Below are 22,293 nucleotides of genomic sequence, written 5' to 3'. Positions count from 1 at the left end.
CGCCCATTGACACCATGACGAGTTTTATGGACATCGACAGATTTCCCGAAACCGTATAGTTTCTACGCACGTCGTCTTGAAGATAGGAATTCGTTATCTATATAATATCTACACATGCGTGGGTATTTAATTTCTTTGGCTCGAGCACATGTGTTTGGGCAAATTTACTGATAAACAATTTTCTCTTCCATATTATTGCGTTGCGCAGTAAAACAGAAACGTGCCGGGTTACCGAACGTCGAACACGCAGTTCTCAGAGTTTTTGCGTTTCCAAAGTCACATGGTTTTTTGACACATTAATATTTTAGTTTTTAATTTTTTACAAGTTTTAGGCGCACGTTGTCGTTAACTCTCGTGATATATTTTTTTTGACGTACCGGTACACCGTATATAGTGTGCTTTTAATCCAAATTCGATGACCCTATTCAACTATACCAAATAAGTAGGTACTATTGAAGAAAAACACTTGGGCAGCTTGGCTTACGATTAACACTCGTTGAAATCAAGTATGCCATTTTTGCAAGCTTTTTTTCACTAAACGATTTGCTTGACAACATAACTAAGTGGTTGTAATGGCATTTTGAAAAATGTCAGAGTAAAGTCGTGTTTATCCGTCATTGCGGATCAGTTAGTGTTTTTTTTTTTTTTTTTAATGACTACCAGTATGAGTCAAGTAATTGTACCCTCGTCAGTGCCTTCAGTGCCTTCAGTTGCCATGTCTACAAAAAGCGTATGCAATAAAGAAAATATACGCTCAAAAAAATATGTGTCCACATCCGAGGATATTGATGTAAACAAACATGATGTCCAGTGTCAATCTCTAGAGCCTAGTGAGGACAAACCGCCACAGGAACTGAACAAATGTGATGAAGGTAGCGAAAACAGTACCAATGATAAAAAAAAATTCGTAGAAGCTCCACTGCCCAAAACTAACCCGTGGACTGCAAATATAACCATAGCACATGTTCGTTCAAAAGAATCTAGCAAAGATAAGGACCCTATTGTTGGGGAAAAAAGGGTCTTGCTTCCTCAGCAACAAACCAGTTGTAAGTATTGTTATCTATGAATAATATTTAAACTAATAACGGGACTAATAATAATTATTCAACCTGTTGAAATATTCAAATTTTAAGCTTAGCTCCAGACTTGGTACATCAATTTCTAGTAGAATTATTTTAAAATCTGATTCCTTTTAATGAGGAACAAAAATTTAGGTGTATTGTTTACATGATACTTACATTATTTTATAGCTGTTCATCTTGAAATGACAAGTTTTTTTAAAGTACAAATAGTTAGGTTCCATATACCCTAAATCTATCTATATAAATTACTAAACTATATACCTACTTATAGCAAACTAAAATTTTCAATTAGTTGGTACTTATTGTTCTACTGTTCATAAATAGTAGTGATGGCCAACGATATATTTTTAATAATCAATATCGTATTTAAATTTTTATATAAAATTACAAGTTACATAATTCAGTTTATTAAAAGTATATAATACATATTGTATTAATATATTATGAGTGTAAATTAATTATCAATTATAAATTATTTTGTTCTAACTGAAAAGTATTCATTGAGTATTTATTTAATAAATTGTTTTTAAAATAATTACACCGCAAGTTAACAACCGACACTGAGTTTAGAGTAAATTGTTTAGTGTGATGAATTATTTCTTTGAAATATATCGCAATATGCTATAATTTGTTATCTAGTAGATAAAAGTTATGAAAGTGAATATCCGTCAAATTTATTATTCCTAGCCGATACCGCAATATTTTTGATAATTATTTTTAAATATTGAAATTATTCGGAAAATACCCACTATATCAATATTGTATCGAATTATCAATATCGTTGGTCAACACTAATATATAGGTACCTATATGTTACAATTGAATTGTATAATATTGTTGGGAAGGTATTGCTCTTAAAATTAATCGCAAGATCAAAATTCTTTTTGGCAGTTAAATAAATTTGTTTAACTGTTTTAAAGGTCCATGCTAAATTAATTGAATGGTTTCGCTAACACTACTCCAGAGCTACCTGCTTGAATGAGTTGAGTTTGATAGTAGCCTTTCAACAGTCAAATACAAATGAGAATAGTAATATTATAAATTAATACCTTAGATAGGTATCTTTGCAAAGTTGCAGAATTTAAGTTTCAAAGAAATGTTATATCTTAAAACAAATCAGCAGTCATTGGTATTGAAAAAATAATAATTTAGATTCAAACTAATATGCACCACACTATGTTTATGAATGGCTTAGTAGTTAGTTATCATTATGTTGTGTGTATAAATAATTAAATTAAAATGAGCATTTAATTTCTGGCATAGAACAGATATTCAATAGGTGAATTGGTCTATCTGTTAAGAATATATCTATTGAATTTTTTCCAGAATTAGCAGGGGCACCTTACTCGGAATTACCTAGACTAGCATACTACTGTGTTTGGTTCAGTTAACACTTAAAACATAAAATTCAATAAACTTAATTAAAAATATTTATCTTTAATTTCATAATGTTTTATTGATTGAAGTAAAGTGTTCAACAAATTACCTAGGTATCTATATCTAATGTTCTCTCAAATTTGTAAGACTTATTTAAGTGATGGTTTATAAATGTTAACAAATATTTTGGTACCTAGTGAAAAAGTTATTCATTTATTCTTGTTTATTTTATCAATAATAGGCTTTTAAGGTAAATTGCTATGTGGATCTCTTAATTATTAGTACAGCCTTAAAAAAGTATTTATTGAAATCATTTATATCTGTATGACATAAGGTATTATGCGGAGTATTATGTTAAAGCATTGATTATAAATAGGTAATATGTATTCATTTCATATATAATCAATGGTTAAAGTAAATCTTTATTTACCTTTTGATTCCCAGGTTATTTATTTACCAATAAATAAACTAAGAATAAATAATTTTGAAGCTTATATTATTATACTATACCTACAAGATTTTACATATTATGTAATGTATTTTGTGAAATTAAAAAAATAAGTTGATAATTAATAATATTTTATATTTCAAGAAGCTACCATTTAAATTAATGGATAGGTAAACCAAATAATCTATTTCAAATCAATTATGTTATTATAAACTAGTTGAGGCCGTGATATTTATTTATGAAGTAATAATTATGTGAATTATAATATTACCTTATACATAAGAAAGTATTTTAAATAGGTACCTAGTATTACATAAGTATCTAAGTCACTAAAAGTGATATTTATCAACTTAATTATATATGTAGGTAAGAACATTGTAGCTTAATTTGTATGGTGACACCTCACTAGTTTATGATTAGGTATGCAAGTATTATATTATTAATTTAATAATTTAGGTAGGTAGATATCCTAGAATTATTTTAGTAATAGTTTCTAAGTTTGGTACCCATATTTAATATCTATTATGGATATCATGTTTTGTATAAGTTTTATCCGAGGTTTTATCTACCTATCTGTGTGAAGTATTTTAATAATACAATCAGTATTAAGATCAAACACTTGTTTCGGCAATGCTTAACTAATTTATTAGGTATATATACTGAAGGCACTAGTAAATAAAGTATTTTGAGTTTAAGTATCTTAATGTTTTATCACCAAACTCCTATGAGATGTAGGTACCTCTATAAAAATAACTAATGTTTGTTATCATTACATAGAAAAAAAATATATATATATAAAAACCATTAAAATAAGTAGGTATTTACTCAAAGCAATACCTTAACAGTAAATTACTACTGCAATTAAATGTATAATATTTTGTTCTATTGAATACTTACAGGTAATTCCTACATTGAATAAAATGATGTGCTAATTTAACTCCAGAACTTTTAGTTTAGATTAGGTAGTTGAATTTTATAATAATTTTTCAATAGTTTGGATTACTCAACACTTTTAAACAATAAATCAAGTAATGTTGTAGCTTAGATAAGTAGTAAACCTTTTATTTTTTTTACCATGGTATCTAAAATATTTTAATTCTAAAATTAAGGTTCAAATTTTTGGCATTCTATAATAACCTTAATACCCATGAAATAAACATCCTTTTATATAATAAATATTAAGGTATGTCAAAATTGATACTTGAATATCTCATGCTTTCTTATATTTTTTGAACTCTTTTCTGTAGTTTTTTTCCAGTTTTTCCTTATGCTTCAAGAAAGTACTGTTGAAAAAAAATCATGGTTCTTAGAATGTACTAATTACAATTTGGTTTCTAATCCCGTAGATTTAAACACTTTTTTGAAACTTTCAGAGTAAATTATCAATGAACATTTATTTTAAACATACCTATTACTTACTAAATATATTACAATGTTTTGTTTGCCTAATATCAAATTTACCATAATACATTTTATTATTAAGTAGGCATTATAATATTTTTTACTTGCAAATAAGTGTTCATTGCATAATATGTAACTTTCATTAATTCTTATTTATTATGTATACATAAAAATATCGAGCCATGATAAATTAACCAATAATGTTGTAGTTACAATGGTTCGATACTATAGTATGATGATTCAATGTTCAAATACTGATTAGTTTTGTTCACAAGATAAAAACTTGATAAACCAAACCTCATGTATGGCAATTATTATTGTAATTAAACTTTATGCCATATCTAAATTATGTTGTTAGATGTACCTATAGATTTATATTTTAATTTATTTTAAATTATTAGGTATAGGTATGAATTATCAGATGTATTAAAAATCTGGCTTAGATACATAACTTGTTGTAATTGATTGCCTACATTTTTTTTTAAATTTATTATTTTTGTTTGTTTAGTTAAAACATAATTAAATTAGCATATTCAATACTTTACAAAAACCTGAGTGTTTTGATGCTTAACCAATAAAAAGAAAAAACCGAATGATACAGACAATTTGCTGTACATAATAGGATTTTAAGCGTGTTGATTTTTATTTTAGATTCTAACTAGATAGTTGGATTTTCATGTGGTTGATAAAACCGTGTAAAGATAATTATTTTATTTCTTAACAATATTGCTGTTCATTAAATAATTGTAAATTTTCATGAACATTTTTGTATAGCGATTTTGTAATCATACTTTCTTAAAAAAGTGTGATTGAAAAAAATTAGAATTTAGAATTATTATTCATTACTTCTATTATTATTTGTGAAATGGAACTATGGTCTACACTTACTTCTACTGGAATTCGTTCATCCAACACAGGTCATTAGGTTATTATTTGTAGTAAGTTTGTATTTAACTGTGGTGGTTGGTACAGTAGGTCAGCCACACGTGTATGTGTGGCAAGGTTTTTGCCTCTAAGAACTCGGGTGGTCACCCATCTGAAAACTAATGGCAACAGGCGATGCTTACTCTCAATCACATTGCGTTTTAACTCCATGCTTAGCTGTATTAATTATTAAATAACAAATTAAGCCATTTAACATCTATAAGTTAAAAACTTTTTTAAAAAGACTCAGACTAGTGGATCATAAAAGTTGTAAAAACAATACTAACCTAACCTAACTATTTTCTTTAAACTTATAAAAAATTTATATACAGTATTAGACCTGGTAAAAATCTACAATCTCCGTTTTTTGAACAAGGGGGTCAAATTGATGTAGTCTGTATAGGTTTTAAAAAAAGCTATGTATTTTTAGAAGATGTGTTATCATCTCTCACTCAATTAGCAATATTATTATTATTTATTTTAGAACCGGTTTTTAAATTTAAAGATTTGGATATTTATCTTACCCTTTAAATTGATACCCATTTAATTATTACAGTTCTTAAAGCTCTTAAAGTCCTTGGCTTTATCGCTTGTAAAATTGTAGCATGAAGAAATTCAATTCCCCAGTCTTCATCTGTAATTGAATACATGTTCTGGAATACAAAAAAAGGTTAAGTGTAGGAAAACGAACTGGCTGAACCTAATCAGACTATATAAGTTTCTGAGCGGAGCGATGAATGTATTGATTTTACAATGTTGTGTTTCTTTTTGTTTATGTACACGATTAGTTGTCGAAATAATGCTTCGATTTTCAACTTAAATAGCTTTTTCGGTCGGAAAGTGAATCTAGTTGGTGCATTGGGGAGGTCAAATTTTTAAATTCCCAATAGTTTCCCAAAAGCACCGGGAAAAACAACAAAAATAAAGAAAAACAGGAATTTTTACGCAAAATCAATTTTTGAGAAAATCGAATTGGTGTAACTCTGAAACAAATTACCATAGACACATGAAATTTTCACTGAATATTTATACTTGCATTTTCTATTTTTGATAAAAATTTAAAAATGTTTCAAATCTTTTTAAGTCAAATGTCTTTAAATGTGTAGATATTTGAAATGTTCAATCTTTTTAGTTTTTTTTTTAAATGACAGTAAAATGTTACTTTTGATAAAAAAGCTCTAACATTTAATAATAGGCTCCTATTATATTATTACAATGACAATTAAAAAATATTAAAAATACATAGTCACAACTTTTTTTTTTTAATAAGCATTTAAAGTTCGATTTTGACTCAATAGGTACCTACTTAAAAATCACGTCAATTTGCAATTTATTGTGATTAGAAATTCATAAAAATTTTTTTTTTTAAATCTAAGTTTTGAAAATTCAATTCAAGATTCTTCATAATTTTGTCTACTTTTATCTGATAAAGTAAAATTAAATTTTTATGAGCATTTGAATTACAACATTAGATATTCACTCAATTTCTCTTGTACCGATATTCGTATTTTGTTATTAAAAAATGAATAATTGTAGAAATTTGAAATTTACACCAAATGTTTATTTTATCAATTGCTTACTTGATAAAATTTTCAATATATTTCAAAAAATTTCAGAATCAGAATCGTTTTTCGTATACAATAATATTATATCGTTGAATTCAAATTTAATACCATACACTAAACTACAGCAAAGTGACATACACTTATCCGCTTTTTTTATTATAAATATTTATTATTAACTAACTAACAACTAAGTAATATAATATTATTATTATTATTAAATAATTTTTGAAATAGTTTATTTGTGGTTTTTTTTCTGGGGATTTTAATTTCGGGATTCATCTGCGATCTTAATATTTGAAAATGAATTTAGATGTTAAATTTAATGAAAGTAAGTACCTATAATAGAGTGGTTTAAAAAATATACTCGAGGGTTATTTATGAAAAAAAATGATTTTAATTCCGTGTCGATTATCCAATATATAGGTACAATATATAATATACTGCATACAGTGCATACGTCGTGTTTTTATTTTTACTTCTTCAAATAATATGATTATCATTTAAATTTAAAGTTTTTGTGTAATCATTTTGTATTCAAAAAACTTAAATATACACATTTCTGCGAGTATTACTACTATAAAGAAATTTACCCCTCTACCACTTCCAGAAAATAACAATTACAAACTAACAAATATTACACCTTAATTCGGCTTAGTACAACCATCAATGATGCACTATGAATAGAAATATCTGGGAAATATGCATCTCCCCATCAGACGGAACTAAATGTACGTTAAACAAAAATTGGTAATGTCGCCGTTTAAAATTGTTATCAAAACACCATAAAATAACAATCTAAAAAAGAAAATCCTACCAATAATGTAGATTTAGATATAAATTATATCTTTGATTTCAACTGGACCTGATCGTTTCGCTTAAATCGCATATTTAAGTTTAAATTCAGCCTGATGGTCGATGGATGTCAACATTATCTAAATCAACACTTCACTTTTGATCATATACTGTGGATGGAGATACCGATATACTGATATACGGATATACTTGATGTGTGCATGCGTGATGCGAACCGTCGCATATTTAGCTATTGGTTTGTATTTATGTTTATCAATTCAATAGATAAATATGCGAAATCGCTTGGCGTGCTTGCGGCACATCAATTATTTCCTCCAGAGACTTTTAGAGACTTGCTTATTATGTACTTCAAGTTATTGGGATATATATATATACAGGGTGATTTTTTTATCGAAGAACACTCATACTTTTTTAAATAATGAGTGTTCTTCGATAAAAAAATCACCCTGTATATATATATATATATATGTATGTATGTAATATGTATATGGGTCCTTGTGTGATGTGTGTAGATCTTCGATCATATACAATAACATACACACATTTTCTACTCTTAATAAATTTGACAGTTCTCAAAATATTGATTTAGAAATAATAGAAACCACTATGTTAAACGAAACCATCACAATCCAAATCCGGCCTACAATATTTATTGATTTAAAAATACTAAATTACTAAGAATTTAAAAAAAAATAAAAACGAAATATGACCAATCAATGAATTTACTTATGCTCTATACTAAGTTACTAACTCAATAGTATCTTACAAAGTGGTTTTTAAAGCTATTATCAAGTTTTAATCAAAACCTAATTGTTTACGTTTTAATTGAAATAAAATAAACCATATAGGATTAAGAATTTGAACTAAACATTAAAAATATGTCGTACTCGAACTTAAATATTTATACTATTAATTAAGATAAAAATAATAGTAGCAAGAATGAACAGACATGCACTTAATTTTCTAACTGCAAATAGTAATGTTCTACCAGAACATTATGTTACATCTATCTTAGATGCGTTAATTGCGGTAACAACCACAAATGTCTTCTTTCTTAAATGAATTTGTACTTATAAAGTAATATTACCCCCACACATTTCACTTTTAATCACGATCGACAACAAAATATCAATTATCAACGTACCCGCTCAATGCTCATTAAAAAAAATTTAAAAAAATTGTAGTATTGTATCTGACATTGGAAATGCTATTAATGGACAGTTTCCTATTTACGCCAATCTATGTCTGTATTTAAGCTATAATCGCAAAAAAAACCGTTACAAATATTAATTATTATTTAAAAATAAAACTTAACTAACCGCCTGGAATAAGAAGAATTTACTATTACTAAACATAAATAATATACATACCATAATAGATATCAAGTAGGTAATATTATCTGACGGACGCATTAGTATGTTTTATGTTCGTGTAGAACAATATCAACATTATTATTATATTGCGTATTATCGCTTAAAAAATGGTCAGTATTAAAAAATCTGTTTCTTAAAGTAGCTTTCAACTGCTGCGTAAAACCGTGGTCATCCCTTCATCCGCTCACGAACATGCCAACAAATCCCGAGCTTTTTTGTCAGTATATTGCATACCCAAATAATAAAACAATTTCATTTTATAATTTATTTTTTCTAAATTTTAGTATTAAATATAAAAGATAATGGAGTGTATTATGTATAAAATAATAAACTTACATAATATAAAATATTTTCCAGTTATTGACAAGTTAAATACATTTGTTTTTCTTCGTTTTAAGTGTACTTACGGCTTTCATCTCGCTTGCCTTGATCGCACGTCGTTGTTATCGAGTAGGTAACATGTATTACTACATACATTAATATACATACTTTAAAAATTTGTTTCATCACCCACTGGTGCAGAATATTCTTATTTTATTTTAGATTTTAGATACTGAGCGGAGCGATGAATGTATTGATTTTACAATGAAGTGTTTTTTTTTTGTGTCATCACGTTTTGGGGCTGTAAAAATGCTTCGATTTTTGACTTCAGTACCTCGTTCGATCAGAAAGTGAGTCTAGTTGATACTTTGAGGGGTCAAAAAATTCCCAATATTTTTCTAAATAATCGGGATAAACAAACTAAAAGTTAAGGAAAAAATGGGAATTTTTACGCACAATAAATTTTCGACAAAATAAATTTTGGGTTTTGAAGTAACTTTGAAACAAATGACCATAAAACACACGAAATTTTCACCAAATGTTTATATAAGTATATTCTTTCCACCATGTAATTTTCAAATAATGTAAATTGAACTGTTTATAGTCATATGCAATTTTCGATTTTTATTAGTTTTTATTTAAATTAATATCGATTAAAATTTATTTGTTGGGTAGAAAACCTTGAAAATTTAATTCAAGACACCTAACTCATTGTTACAATAGCAGTTGAAAAATATTAAAAATACATAGGCATGATTTTTTTTGTATAAGCATTTAAAGTTCAAATTTTGACTAAATACGTAAAAATTACGGCAATGTTCAAATTATCTTAAATATAAATTCTTAAAAGTGTTTCTTTTTATTTAAAAATCTAAGATTTGAAAATTTAATATAAGGCCCCTAACATATTTTTACAATAGTAGTTGAAAAATAAAAGAAATATATTGTCCCATTTTTTTTTTTTACAAGCATTCAAAGTTTGAATTTTGACAACATATCTACGTAAAATTCACGAATTCACAAATTGGCACGAATGCCATTTTCCACATTTTTAAGTTATTTTTTCAGATATTAGGTCATATTATATAGTTTTGTACAATGTGAGTGGTATTTTTCTCAAATTTTAGATTTTAAAGAAAATTTGTTTAACATTAAAAAAAAATCATTTTAATTATTGTGATTAAATATATCGCATACTTTGATAAAACAAATTCTCTTTCAGACATATGCCGATCATACACGCTTATCGAAAGTTACGATTTTTTAGATCGTTTTAAGTTCATTTTTTTATGGAATTTTTATTATTGTGATTAAATATATCGCATACTTTGATAAAACAAATTCTCTTTCAGACATATGCCGATCATACACGCTTATCGAAAGTTACGATTTTTTATATCGTTTTAAGTTCATTTTTTTATGGAATTTTTGTGTGTTTTTTAGGTCTTCGATATCCTAACTCTAGTTATTTATGTGAAGTAAATTACTTTTTTTACCTATCTAATACACTTTCAAAAGCTAATGGACAATAAGTCAATGTTTTCCAAACTTTTCATCCTCCGGATCCTTAGTTCCCCTTAGTACCTTTATAAAAGTGATAGATACCTAACCCAGTGGCGGATTTAGCGTCAAGCAAAGTAGGCAGTTGCCTAGGGCGGCAAATTTTTAGGGGCAGCAATTTTAGGCCAATATTTTATTGAAAATATACTCTAGGTTTCTTTTTGATTTTCTTATGTACGGTGATTACTTTGAAGGATGGAAAATGAAAATGTTTAATATTTGTATAACATAATATTCTTGTTAATATAATTTCTTCATTATTTTATAATACTAATACATAACAATAAACGCCCAAGTAAATAATCGAACGACTGCCGGAACGTATATTTTCTATTATCTAAATACTAACCATAGATTACGTATTTCGTTATTTTGTTTTTTTACTAAGTCGTAACGGGGCGGCAAAAAAAAAATTGTCTAGGGGCGGCAATAGTGTAAATCCATCTCTGACCTAACCTAACAATAATAAATAATAATAATTCACAGACCCTCTTCAGTTATCACGCAGAGTTCTGGGAGTCCGTCAATCACATTTTGGGAAACTGGTATTGGTAATTTAATAAATTATTATTATTCATCAGTATAAATATGAGCTTTGTTTCCTATTTCATCATGCATCTGTATCCAAGTGTAAATATTTATTTGAAATTATTATTATTTTTATATGTAAAATATGTTTAAGTATGAATATTATGTAAAAAAAAAAAAATAAATAATGCAATTAAATGTGTGCTTAATATAGATTCTTATTAAATACTATAGTATTATTTAATTTTTTATGATTTTATTACTAATCCGTATATATTTTACAGGTGATATGTCAAGCAGTAAAGCCTTAAGTAGCAGTAAATTCACCAAGATTAAAAAAGTAAGTACATTTTCATTGGCAAGAAAATTTGATTTTATATTATAATTAAAGTTAGTTCATTAGGTATTAAAAAAACAGGTATAATTTACATTATTTAAAAGGTGATATTTTAAACAAAAAAAAAGTATGAAATTTAAAATATTTTTAAGGTTATATCTTATAACTTAGTTAACAATTTAAATTGTTTTAATGTTCTATTTTATGTTATGGTGTTGTTTCTTTTATATCTGATGCAAAATATTTTATTAAATAATTTTATAATAGTTTTTAATGATTTTTTTTCTTAAAAAATTTTTTCTTCGAAAAAAAATTGGTAGGGAGTCAATTCAACAGTAAATTCTTGGGAGCCAACTCAATTGTGCCGCATTATTATTGAGTGTTTTCCTCAGGTTTTTTATTATATTTTAATTTTAAAGCGAGTTATGAGTATTTTAAGATATACATTTTAAATTTTAAAATACTTATAACTCGCCTTAAAATTAAAGTATAATAAAAAGCCCATAAGAAGCCCTCGATAATAATGTTACCTTTAATTTTTATTAGAGGTCAATTCATTCAAAATTTTAAATTCACAGAGTTACAAGTGATCTGCTGAGCTTAAAATTTGGTATGTTACACATTTGTAAGACGGACATAACACATGCGGGTTTAACGTCCTCTTAAAGTATAGACACAGACACTCAGTATGTCACTTATTACATGGCACTATAATTTATTTTACCATTATTTTGAAACTCACATAGTCACACACTCAATGTGTTGTGTAAAATTGTATTTAATCATAAGTTGTGATGAATAACTACCAATTTATTAATTAATAAAAATGTTTTACCAAACAATGAAAATAAGAGCGGAAGTGAGATGAATTTCTACATTCATTAAAAGAGAAGCAATAAAAGGAGGCTTTTACATTGCAAACCAAAAGTATGTCACCAACTTTTAGTTTTTTTTGTTTAATGATATTATTAGATTCTAAAGATTTTTATTTTTTTACTTTGGTAGACGGCATTCGTGAATTCATTGATAGACTGCAAACCATATGACAGCCACCTAATACTATTAGAGCTGAAAATACTAAGCATACCTATACTTAAAATTTCATTTTTGTTACTAAATTTCTTGAACAACTAGAAGTGTTATGTATTTTCTAGGTCTTTAATTTTATTACTCAAACATAATTTAAAAAATGTTAACCTATCATATTGAAAATGTTACTCTTATCGTATTATTTTACATATCTGTAAATTAATTAATAAGTTCATACTATTTAAGAACATTTTTATTTTTTTATTTTGAAATATACATTTTTTAGAAATATTATCTTATGTTGTATCAATTTACTTGTATTTTTTAGAACAAAGAATTAAATGGTATTGAAGCTTGGCCATCCTTGGGAAATGCTCAGGGTATAGACGTATGTATAAATATTACTAATTTAATTTATTTTATAATTTTTAGTATATTAAAAGTAATTTAAGTTGGTAGGTGTATTAAATTTGTTATGTTTTTCATGTAGAAAAAATGTATATCACAAAGTGAAAATACTTCACCAAATATTCAGTCACAATTGCCAAAAGTTAATAATTCTGTGGTTGCAAAAGATGCCCAGACTTCTACTAATGAGGTAGCAGCTAAAAAGTCTTGTCAAAAAGTTAATGGTGTTAAAAAAAATGAAACAAGCAATGACTCCACAAATATTAATGAACAAGAAAACGGTACAAATTCGGGTCATTCTTCATCCAATGAATCAAATAATATTGATAAACGAAAAAAAGGTTAGTATTAACATTTAACGATTATTGTTTTATAAAATAGACTTTTTTTTTAGGTTTTTATCAAGATATATTTCAACTTAATAATATAATTGAGTTGTATAATTTTTTTAAATTAAGAGAACATCGTACCCATATAATATCTTGTCTGTCTTATTAACATATAACTTCTCAAAATGTACGTCCAGCTGTTCAAATTGTGTGTTGTTAGCTAAAACTTTAGATTGAATATATCCTGAGGCCATGTATGTGGGTCAGCTGGAATTGTTCTACTGGGGGCCACATGCTTTCTAAAGCTGTATGACTCAAAATAAATATATTCACACATATTATAGTTTAAAATGGTTATATAGTAGTAACTCGATAATTCAAAATTCAGGGGTCTGATCTAAAAATTCAATTTATAGAGGTTTTTGATTTACTAAGTGTTCGAATAATTGGGAGAAAAGAAATTAATTTGAATTACAGATAAGTAATAAATTGTATGTTATTTTCCGACTGCTTCAAATGCCACAATTACTTTTTTTTGTAGGCAATCAATAAAGTCTCATAATTTACAGAACCTATATTCCGACTGACAAAGTTTTATTCAATTTCAACAACTATTTACTCATTGTAGAGGTTTATTTTAGTAAAATGGTACTATTAAAGTCTAGATCAGGTTGGTAAAGTACGAATAGTATGATAATATATTTTAATCACCATCATTATTAGTTTTATTACGAGTACATAAAATAGATTGTTCATAATCTTTCTACATGTAAACATAACTTAGTTCATTATGTTTAAGGAAATTCAAATTATAGAGGTTCTGGAAAAAAAAAATTGAATTGTTGAGTGTGTCCCACCAACAGACATTTCGAATTATTGAGGAGTCCGGAATACATGTATTTTCTTCTAATTATGGAGGTTTTCTCAAAAGACTAGGCATTTAGCTCGATTTATGAAGTTTTTTGAATTATTGAGTGACTACTGTAAATGTGGTTGTAACTAATAAATAATTATGAAATTATAAATTTACTTAAGCCTGGCCGCAACACTGCTATTTTTATAACTTACGAGATAATTAGATTAATTTCATTTCTATGCAATGTCAGTGACATATGAACCGGTTGGTGTTCATATTTAGTGTGAGTGAGTTACCAAAAATACCAGCCAATAATTTTGTTTTTTTTTTTTTAACTTTTATAAATTATAATGTTTATATATACCTAGGTAAATTATAATAAATTAAATGCAATGGTTAAGTATTAGCTTCTTACTCTTTAACTTTTTGTAGTGCACGGTTACCAAAATTTGGGCCTATGCCTAATACAGGCATAACTAAGAAACGAAATTCCCACGTTTTTAAAAAGAAAAATGTTGGCTATGAAATATAATTTTTATTTTTCTCATATTGGAACTACTAAAAAAGTTATTCAACTTTGAAAAACACAAAAAAAATGGGCTTTGAAATGATGAGAACATTTTTGTGTTAAAGATATAAAAAAAAAATTTAAATGATATTTCTCAGATAATGTTATTAACCATATTGTAAATTAATTTGGAGTTTTAGCTGTCATTACACCCTGAGCGGCATCCTCTTAAAGGATACAAATAATACTTAGTAAATAATTACCTTTTACCATTTAGTTTGATATAGCTTTACATTATATGTTTTAATTTTAACATTCTATGCTTATACCTAATAATTACCTATGCTATATTTTTACAGTCAAACATTCTAAATGGACACCTCTTGATATTGAAATATCCAAAGAAAACAGTTATAGGAGCAGACTTTCAAAATATCGTAGAGATCGATCTGGTAAAAATAAATTTAATTAATTATTTATATAAAATATATAAATATTATCATACCTATTCTTTCTCAGGTGGTCGAGACAAAAGTAATAATCAAATTAGAAATAAAAATAGTCGCAAGGTTTCTGATTTGTCTGATAATACTATCTCAGAATCTGACAAACGTGATGGAGGTCCAATGCGTTATCTGCGACACCAACGATCTCGCAATAGGCTTCAAGATGAAGAACTTAAAACTAATTCTCAAAAATCATCAGATGGAAAAAATGTAAGTTTTTTTTCTGCTATCATTTATGATAGTGTTCAATGTGGATAAATATAATTATTTTAATAACATATTAATAAATGGTATTGCATGAAAATTTGATTGTAAATCATTAATTAATATTTTTAATGATAAATTAATTTTAAACATCCTTACATGTTTTATTTTTCAGGCTAGTTATAATTTTAAAGGAAGTGATGTTTTGTACTCAGGTCCATCCCGTTTGAATTATACCCAACCTTATTGTGAATTAGTTCCGTTTATGACTTATCCAGTGATAAATGAACAGACTGTGATTAATCTTCTTAAGCAACAAATGTGCGTTGATTGTTATTTACAGTTTCTATAATACTAAGATATAACTATTAATATTACTGTTTTTTCCAGATCTTACTATTTTTCAACAGATAATCTTTGCAAAGACACATTCTTCAGATTTCACATGGATGAACAGGGTTATGTTCCTGTAACATTTATTGCATCTTTTAAACGTGTAAGAGAACTTAGTCAAGATATTAGCCTTGTTATGAAGGCAATGATTGATATGGAAGAATTAGAACTTAGTGCTCATATGGTATGGAAACATATATCATAAAACTAGTTTAACTAGTATATTAACATTTTAGTTTCTATACTAACAGGTAAGATGCCGGACTGATCCAACCAAGTGGCCACTTAAAGAAATACCTCAACAATTTTTATTTAAAAATAACCTAAATGCAAAACATCCATTATTTGCTCATCCCATGGGACCGCCTACTATTGTTCCACTTATTTCTCCAGACTTAATGGTCAAAAATCTACCTGCCCCTCCTCCTCCACCAAGCATACACATAGTTTCTGATCCTCAAGCTGTCATGAATCTTAATCCTGATGTCCCGGAATTCGTTCCAAGAAATGGTCCCATAGAATCGAAGACTGAAAAGAACTGTGATACTAATGACTATGAAAAAACAGAAATAAAAGATACTCCTCTTACTACTAGTAGTAAAGTTATTGATGCATCTAACAAATTTAATGGTCAACATTCAAAAATTGGTAAGAACACAAATTATGATACATTTTATAGTTTAATTTTGTTAATGTTTTTTACATACAAAGCTCATATTTATAGTTTTTACTTAATGTTTATTTTTATTGGTTAGAAATACTATAGTACTCATATATTTCTTACACCTAGTTCATTAAAATTGGTCATTGAGTGGTGCATTAATTTTGGAGGGAAAATAACCCGTAATTTTTTGGATGAATAATTTTCTTATGTATACCACTGATTCAAAGTGACTGCATAATAAAAATTAATTAATTAATTATCATAAAAAATATTGTGAACTATATTACAATCTGTTTTAAAGATTGCTTTATAACAGTGTGACTTAAAGTTAAAAAAAAAATCTTTATTTGTGTTCGCAAAATTTACAATAATTATAATAAGATATTCAAGTTGATAAATAAATAAATTTATGTTAACCTGTATTTTATAAAATATTCTATCAATAAATATTATTTGTTTAACAGATAATTTAAAGTCTGATGCAGTTAAAGAAGAATACAATGACAAAAAAAGTGAATCCGTTTTAGATGATAAAGAATCATGGAAAGAAGTAAGTTTTTACTTTTAGCTACCTATAGTTATACTTAATTGTCTTATTGAATAAGATGTTACACATGTTAAAATCTATACACCTATTAAAAAAAAATTATATTTATTTACAAATCAAGTTGATTAATATTGCAGGTAAAAAGACGCTCAAAACCTAGAAACAGTACTTCTATTGCATCAGAAACACTAAATGTAGCATCAAATTTACCTAAACGTAATTTTCCTGAAATTCAAAATGATACTCATGCATCAAGTACGTGGGATCTTGGATTTCAGTTTGATGAAGATCTTGCTGTTGTTCCATCTGGAAAAATAAATAAATTTAATGAAGATCCAATTGGGTAATTTTATATTTTTATTAAACATTCAAATTTGTACTTAAATAAGATAATATTTATTTATTTTTGCTAATGGTTTGTTTTTTGAAGTTCGGATACTGATGAATCCGACTATGGTGATAAAGATGATTTTGATGATAAAGATATTGACAAACTCATGATAATAACACAAAAAACGATAAGTCGCCCTCAAAAGATTGAAGATCGATCTCATGATAAAACAACCCGTGTTAAAATGACTCAAGATTTAGAACATGCTATTGATTTAGGCTTAAGATTATATGAAGAAGATTTATGGCATACAAATTCTACGGTACTTAACATAAATTAATATTCAGCCAAATGTTACTTTTTAATTATTCTTTAGAATCAAACATCATCATACAAGACTGTAAATGTTGTTACTCAAGAGGTTTTTGAAAGGCTTGTACCAAAAGCTCCTAAGAAAGTCAATCAAGTTCCTCCACCTCCTCCACCATCTTTAAACGTTGATAATTTAACCGAAATAATGGAATCTACTGAAAGAAAAGTAATTGATTTGTATGTTTTTATTTAAGGTCAAATTTGTTTAACATTTTTATTGATTAGGCAATTGAAAGTAAAGAAGTAAAAACTCAAACAGCCACACAGACTAAGACTAAAGTGAAATTTGACTTACAAAAGCCAAATCGTCGTCACTTCTATGGAGATATTGATGAATCAGGACATAGAAAACGAAGCCGTTTTAATGTGGACAGTGAACATCATGTAGGTTGGGTGTTAGATTCTCGTGCCCATACTAGACCTCGTACAACATCATTTGGGTAATTCTAATTTGTAATATCAAATACTAATTTTGTACTCAATACCATTTCTAATGCCTAATTTGTATGTAAAGCGCAATATCAATACATTTATTTAACTGTATTTTCATGTGATTGATTCTGATGATATTTTTAACAAATATTTTATTTTATGTTAATGTTAATTTTTTTCAGTAGTGGGACATTAGGAACTAGTCCTAGTCCAAGTGAAGGTTATCTATCTAGCACACCCCAATCATTGCCAACTTTTCATCACCCTTCTCATGCATTGCTTATGGAAAATAATTTTACTCAACAAGCATACCATAAATATCATTCACGCTGTCTAAAAGGTGTGTATAATAATTATATATGTAAATATTCTTTGATAGAATGATATTGAATATCTAAAACATGAAAAAAATAGCAATACATTTTCTTCTTTTATACCCTAGAGCGATCTAGACTTGGGCCAGGAATGTCTCAAGAAATGAATACATTATATAGATTCTGGTCATTTTTCTTGCGCGACAATTTCAATAAGAATATGTATAAAGAGTTTCAATCTTTGGCTGTTGATGATTCAAATAATGGTTTCAGGTTTGTTAGAACTATGTAAATAATACATTTTATATACATATATATATATCTTTTTTTTTGTAGGTATGGCTTGGAATGCTTGTTTCGTTACTATAGCTATGGTCTTGAAAGAAAGTTCCGGCCAGAATTATATAAAGATTTCCAAGCAGAAACTATTAGAGATCATGAAAATGGTAAATTTTAAATTTTTAAATCTAACTTAAAAATAATTTTAAACTGTTTAAATTTCTTTTATGGATAAATTGTAGGCCAACTTTATGGATTAGAAAAATTCTGGGCTTTTTTGGAGTATTACAAATATAGTAAAACGCTTCAAGTAGATCCCAAGTTAAAGCAATACTTAAGTAAATTTAAAACGATTGAAGATTTTAGGAAAGCAGAAGAGGTAAGGCCTTTAAGACTTAATAAAGTAGTTTGTTTTTATGTTTTAATGTTGATGTAATTTTAGCAAATACCTAAAAGTGAAGGCTATTTGGATGCATCTATGCGAAAAATGGCACGTATGAAACGTCACCGTAGTTACTCTGAAAATTCTACACTTGATACCTTAAAAGCTGCAACAGATATTATAATAAAACCTTCAAATATTGCTTCTAATGTTCAATCAACTAGCGATGAAAATTGGCGTAAAAACTCTGTATTGCCTAGAAGAAGATATTTATCTGTTGGTAAGTTACCTTCTAAATTATATAATTATAATAAACAATTAATTGATAGATTTAAATAAATTAAAAATATGTGAACAATTTAGGGGAGAAATTAGGAGATGCCAAAGGACCTAGAATTACAAAGGTAACATTTGAATTAAATAAAAAAGGATCATCAACAATTGAAGAAAACTCTACTGAGACGCCAAAACAAAAGTAATGCCCAAAAATATCATTGATAAAACCATGTTATTTTATTAACATTAATAAAATGAATACTTAGTAAAAAACAAAAATAAATAATTTTGGACATTTAAGATATTTTTAAATTAAGTTTGTTATGTTAAATATCAAGATTGGCATAGGTCTAATATATTTTTAAACAAATAAATTGATTAGCTTTTTCTTAAGCATATAATGCTATTATATTTTAACAATAAATTCTTATAATGAAACCAATGGTTATTAATGATAAATGTATGATAAATTGTAATATTACTTATATTACTTATATCTTAATAATATTATGGTGAAGACTGGATATCATTGTTTCGTCTTTATATTTCTTTGTTTTCCATTCAAAATTTATTCTACAATCTTTTATTTATTTTACTAATATTTATTGTGAAACACTAGTCACATGGTTTGTTAATTATTAAGTTGAAAGTGTTTGATGAGTCTTTGATACCTAACATAACAAATACTTAAAAAAAACAAGTATTTAAGAACATAAATTTTATTTCATATAATAATAACTTTAATAATATTATGGAAAATGTATCTAGTGTGATAGTTTTTCTAAATATTTTAACAATTGTACTGTATAAAGTGTTGCTTGATTTAATTATTTTGTTAATACTATTATTTTAGTTATAACGTTAGCATTTAAATTTGATAACCTTGTTTAAGAACTATCATATTAGCTTATGGGAATGGGATTAGATATCTTATATTTTATTTTATTATTCCAAAACTTGGATTTTAAATTTAAAAAATCTAATAGTTGTATCTATTGCCATATATTAATAAAAAAAATATATAAATTTATAAATTAGAATTATAATGTTGTCAAGTCTTTGATTGTCTAAGACGAATGTGCTCACAGGGTTTTTTTTTTAATTTTTAATTAATTAAATTTAATTTAAAAGGTAGTGATAAAAATGTATGTTAAAATGAGTAGTAGTTTTCATATTATTATTTTTTGTACAATTCAGATTAGTTATTATATTAATGAATATAATTTTAAAACAAAAATAATATTTCGTGTTAACGTTTTTAAAATAATGAATGCAAAAATAAATATATACCTAAGATATCATTTCTAATAACACTAAAATTTTGAAGAAAAAAAATAGCATTATATATTATTATTGTTTTCTTTATCTTTTGAATTACTCATTGCTCTTACTTATAATTTCAAATTTGTCAAATCAAATTACTAATGATTGTGTTCATCTTTTAATTTTTAGCAATTATGTCAGTATAATCTGATTGCATTTGTAAAGAGTGTAGCTTATTTATGTCGCATATTGTATTTTCCAATATTTTTAAGTATTTTTAATGTAGAATAAATAAATACATTTTTTTTTTTTAGTATATGTATTTAATTATATTATGATTACAATTACTGAAGTTTGAATCCAAATTTACAGCCTTATTATAAATATATTTTTAATAAATTAAAATATTTCATACTTAACTTCACCAAAATTTTTGCGACTAAAGTTATTTTATTTAAAATTTATTTTGGGTGATTAATATACATAAATTTTATTAAAATTATTTATATAAATAATGTATATCATATAAGTGTTCAAGTTTGTTTGATTGCTACTTTTCTAATAACAATAGAATATATATATATATGTGTGTGTGTGTATGTATGTATGTATAAAATTATACAATTTATATATATATATATGTATATATCATGTACTGTTATATAATTATATTATATTTATTATAATATTTATAATTATTATAATTTGTTCAACAACATATTTAACTATATTGTTCTGTGTATAATTTTATCAAAATATAATAATTTTATTTTGAATATTGTAAATTGTTTACTATTTGTGTTAATACTATGATACCTAATTTAATGTAGTACTTCCTAATATACATTGTAGAATGTGTTTTTAATGTATCCTAATACAAATATCAGTGTTACAGATCATCTCTTATCTATTTATGAAGAAAAAAAAAATATGTTACCATGAACTCTTTTGAGTTTTTTATGTGATAGGTAATGAACATTTCTTCAAGTATACATTTTAGTTTATAATCGTCTACCTCCTAGTTACTAAAAATTAACATATTGTTTGAATCTATTGATAATAATTTGACATAAATGTACTATATTATCTAATAATTGCAATATATGTTATTCATTTTTCTAATACACTCAAAATATATGTATTGCTTAGTTTGTGGATTCCACTTATGTCTATATTGTAATATATCTATTACAGATATACTTTACAAATTATCACTATTACTATTATAAGTATTATAATTAATTAATTATATTATTTATATAGTGGCTTGGTCGGAGCTTGGTTTTAGACCCTAATATTTTTTGAGGTCAAACAATGGTTGGCCTCACTAGTTCCCGAATGGGTTACCACCTGGGTTTTTAGTGACAAATCCTTTCTCTACAAAAATTCTAATGGCTAGTAATTGTTGATCCTTAAGAACAATAGAAAACATTTTTTTACAAAAATTAAAGGTTTAAAGGAGGGCGTTTTT

At 26.2% G+C, this 22,293-nt stretch overlaps 1 protein-coding gene across 2 annotated transcripts; it reads left to right on the top strand.

The window, feature by feature from the left end:
* Positions 1-150: 150 nt before the first annotated feature.
* larp (La related protein) lies at positions 151-21,375 on the top strand. 2 transcript variants are annotated; one of them, XM_015522403.2, is made up of 20 exons: positions 151-1,046; positions 11,677-11,732; positions 13,087-13,146; positions 13,249-13,507; positions 15,219-15,311; positions 15,379-15,575; positions 15,745-15,890; positions 15,960-16,146; positions 16,214-16,610; positions 17,091-17,176; positions 17,311-17,516; positions 17,604-17,826; positions 17,881-18,042; positions 18,102-18,316; positions 18,494-18,648; positions 18,751-18,895; positions 18,959-19,068; positions 19,144-19,280; positions 19,344-19,563; positions 19,647-21,375. In XM_015522403.2, the coding sequence occupies exons 1-20, from the start codon at positions 653-655 to the stop codon at positions 19,760-19,762; spliced, it is 3,564 nt and encodes a 1,187-aa protein (XP_015377889.2). In that variant the 5' UTR covers positions 151-652; the 3' UTR covers positions 19,763-21,375. The 2 variants fall into 2 exon arrangements, with proteins under 2 accessions (XP_015377889.2, XP_015377883.2); XM_015522397.2 differs by having other exon boundaries at positions 162-1,046; positions 18,491-18,648; positions 19,647-21,372.
* Positions 21,376-22,293: the final 918 nt, after the last annotated feature.

The sequence above is a fragment of the Diuraphis noxia genome, unplaced genomic scaffold, assembly GCF_037042655.1.
Source record: "Diuraphis noxia isolate RWA-SAM2 unplaced genomic scaffold, SU_Dnox_SAM2 contig0004, whole genome shotgun sequence".
Classification (NCBI taxonomy): domain Eukaryota; kingdom Metazoa; phylum Arthropoda; class Insecta; order Hemiptera; family Aphididae; genus Diuraphis; species Diuraphis noxia.
The sequence above is the reverse complement of the archived record's forward strand: the minus strand, read 5'-3'. Positions and strand labels throughout refer to the sequence as shown.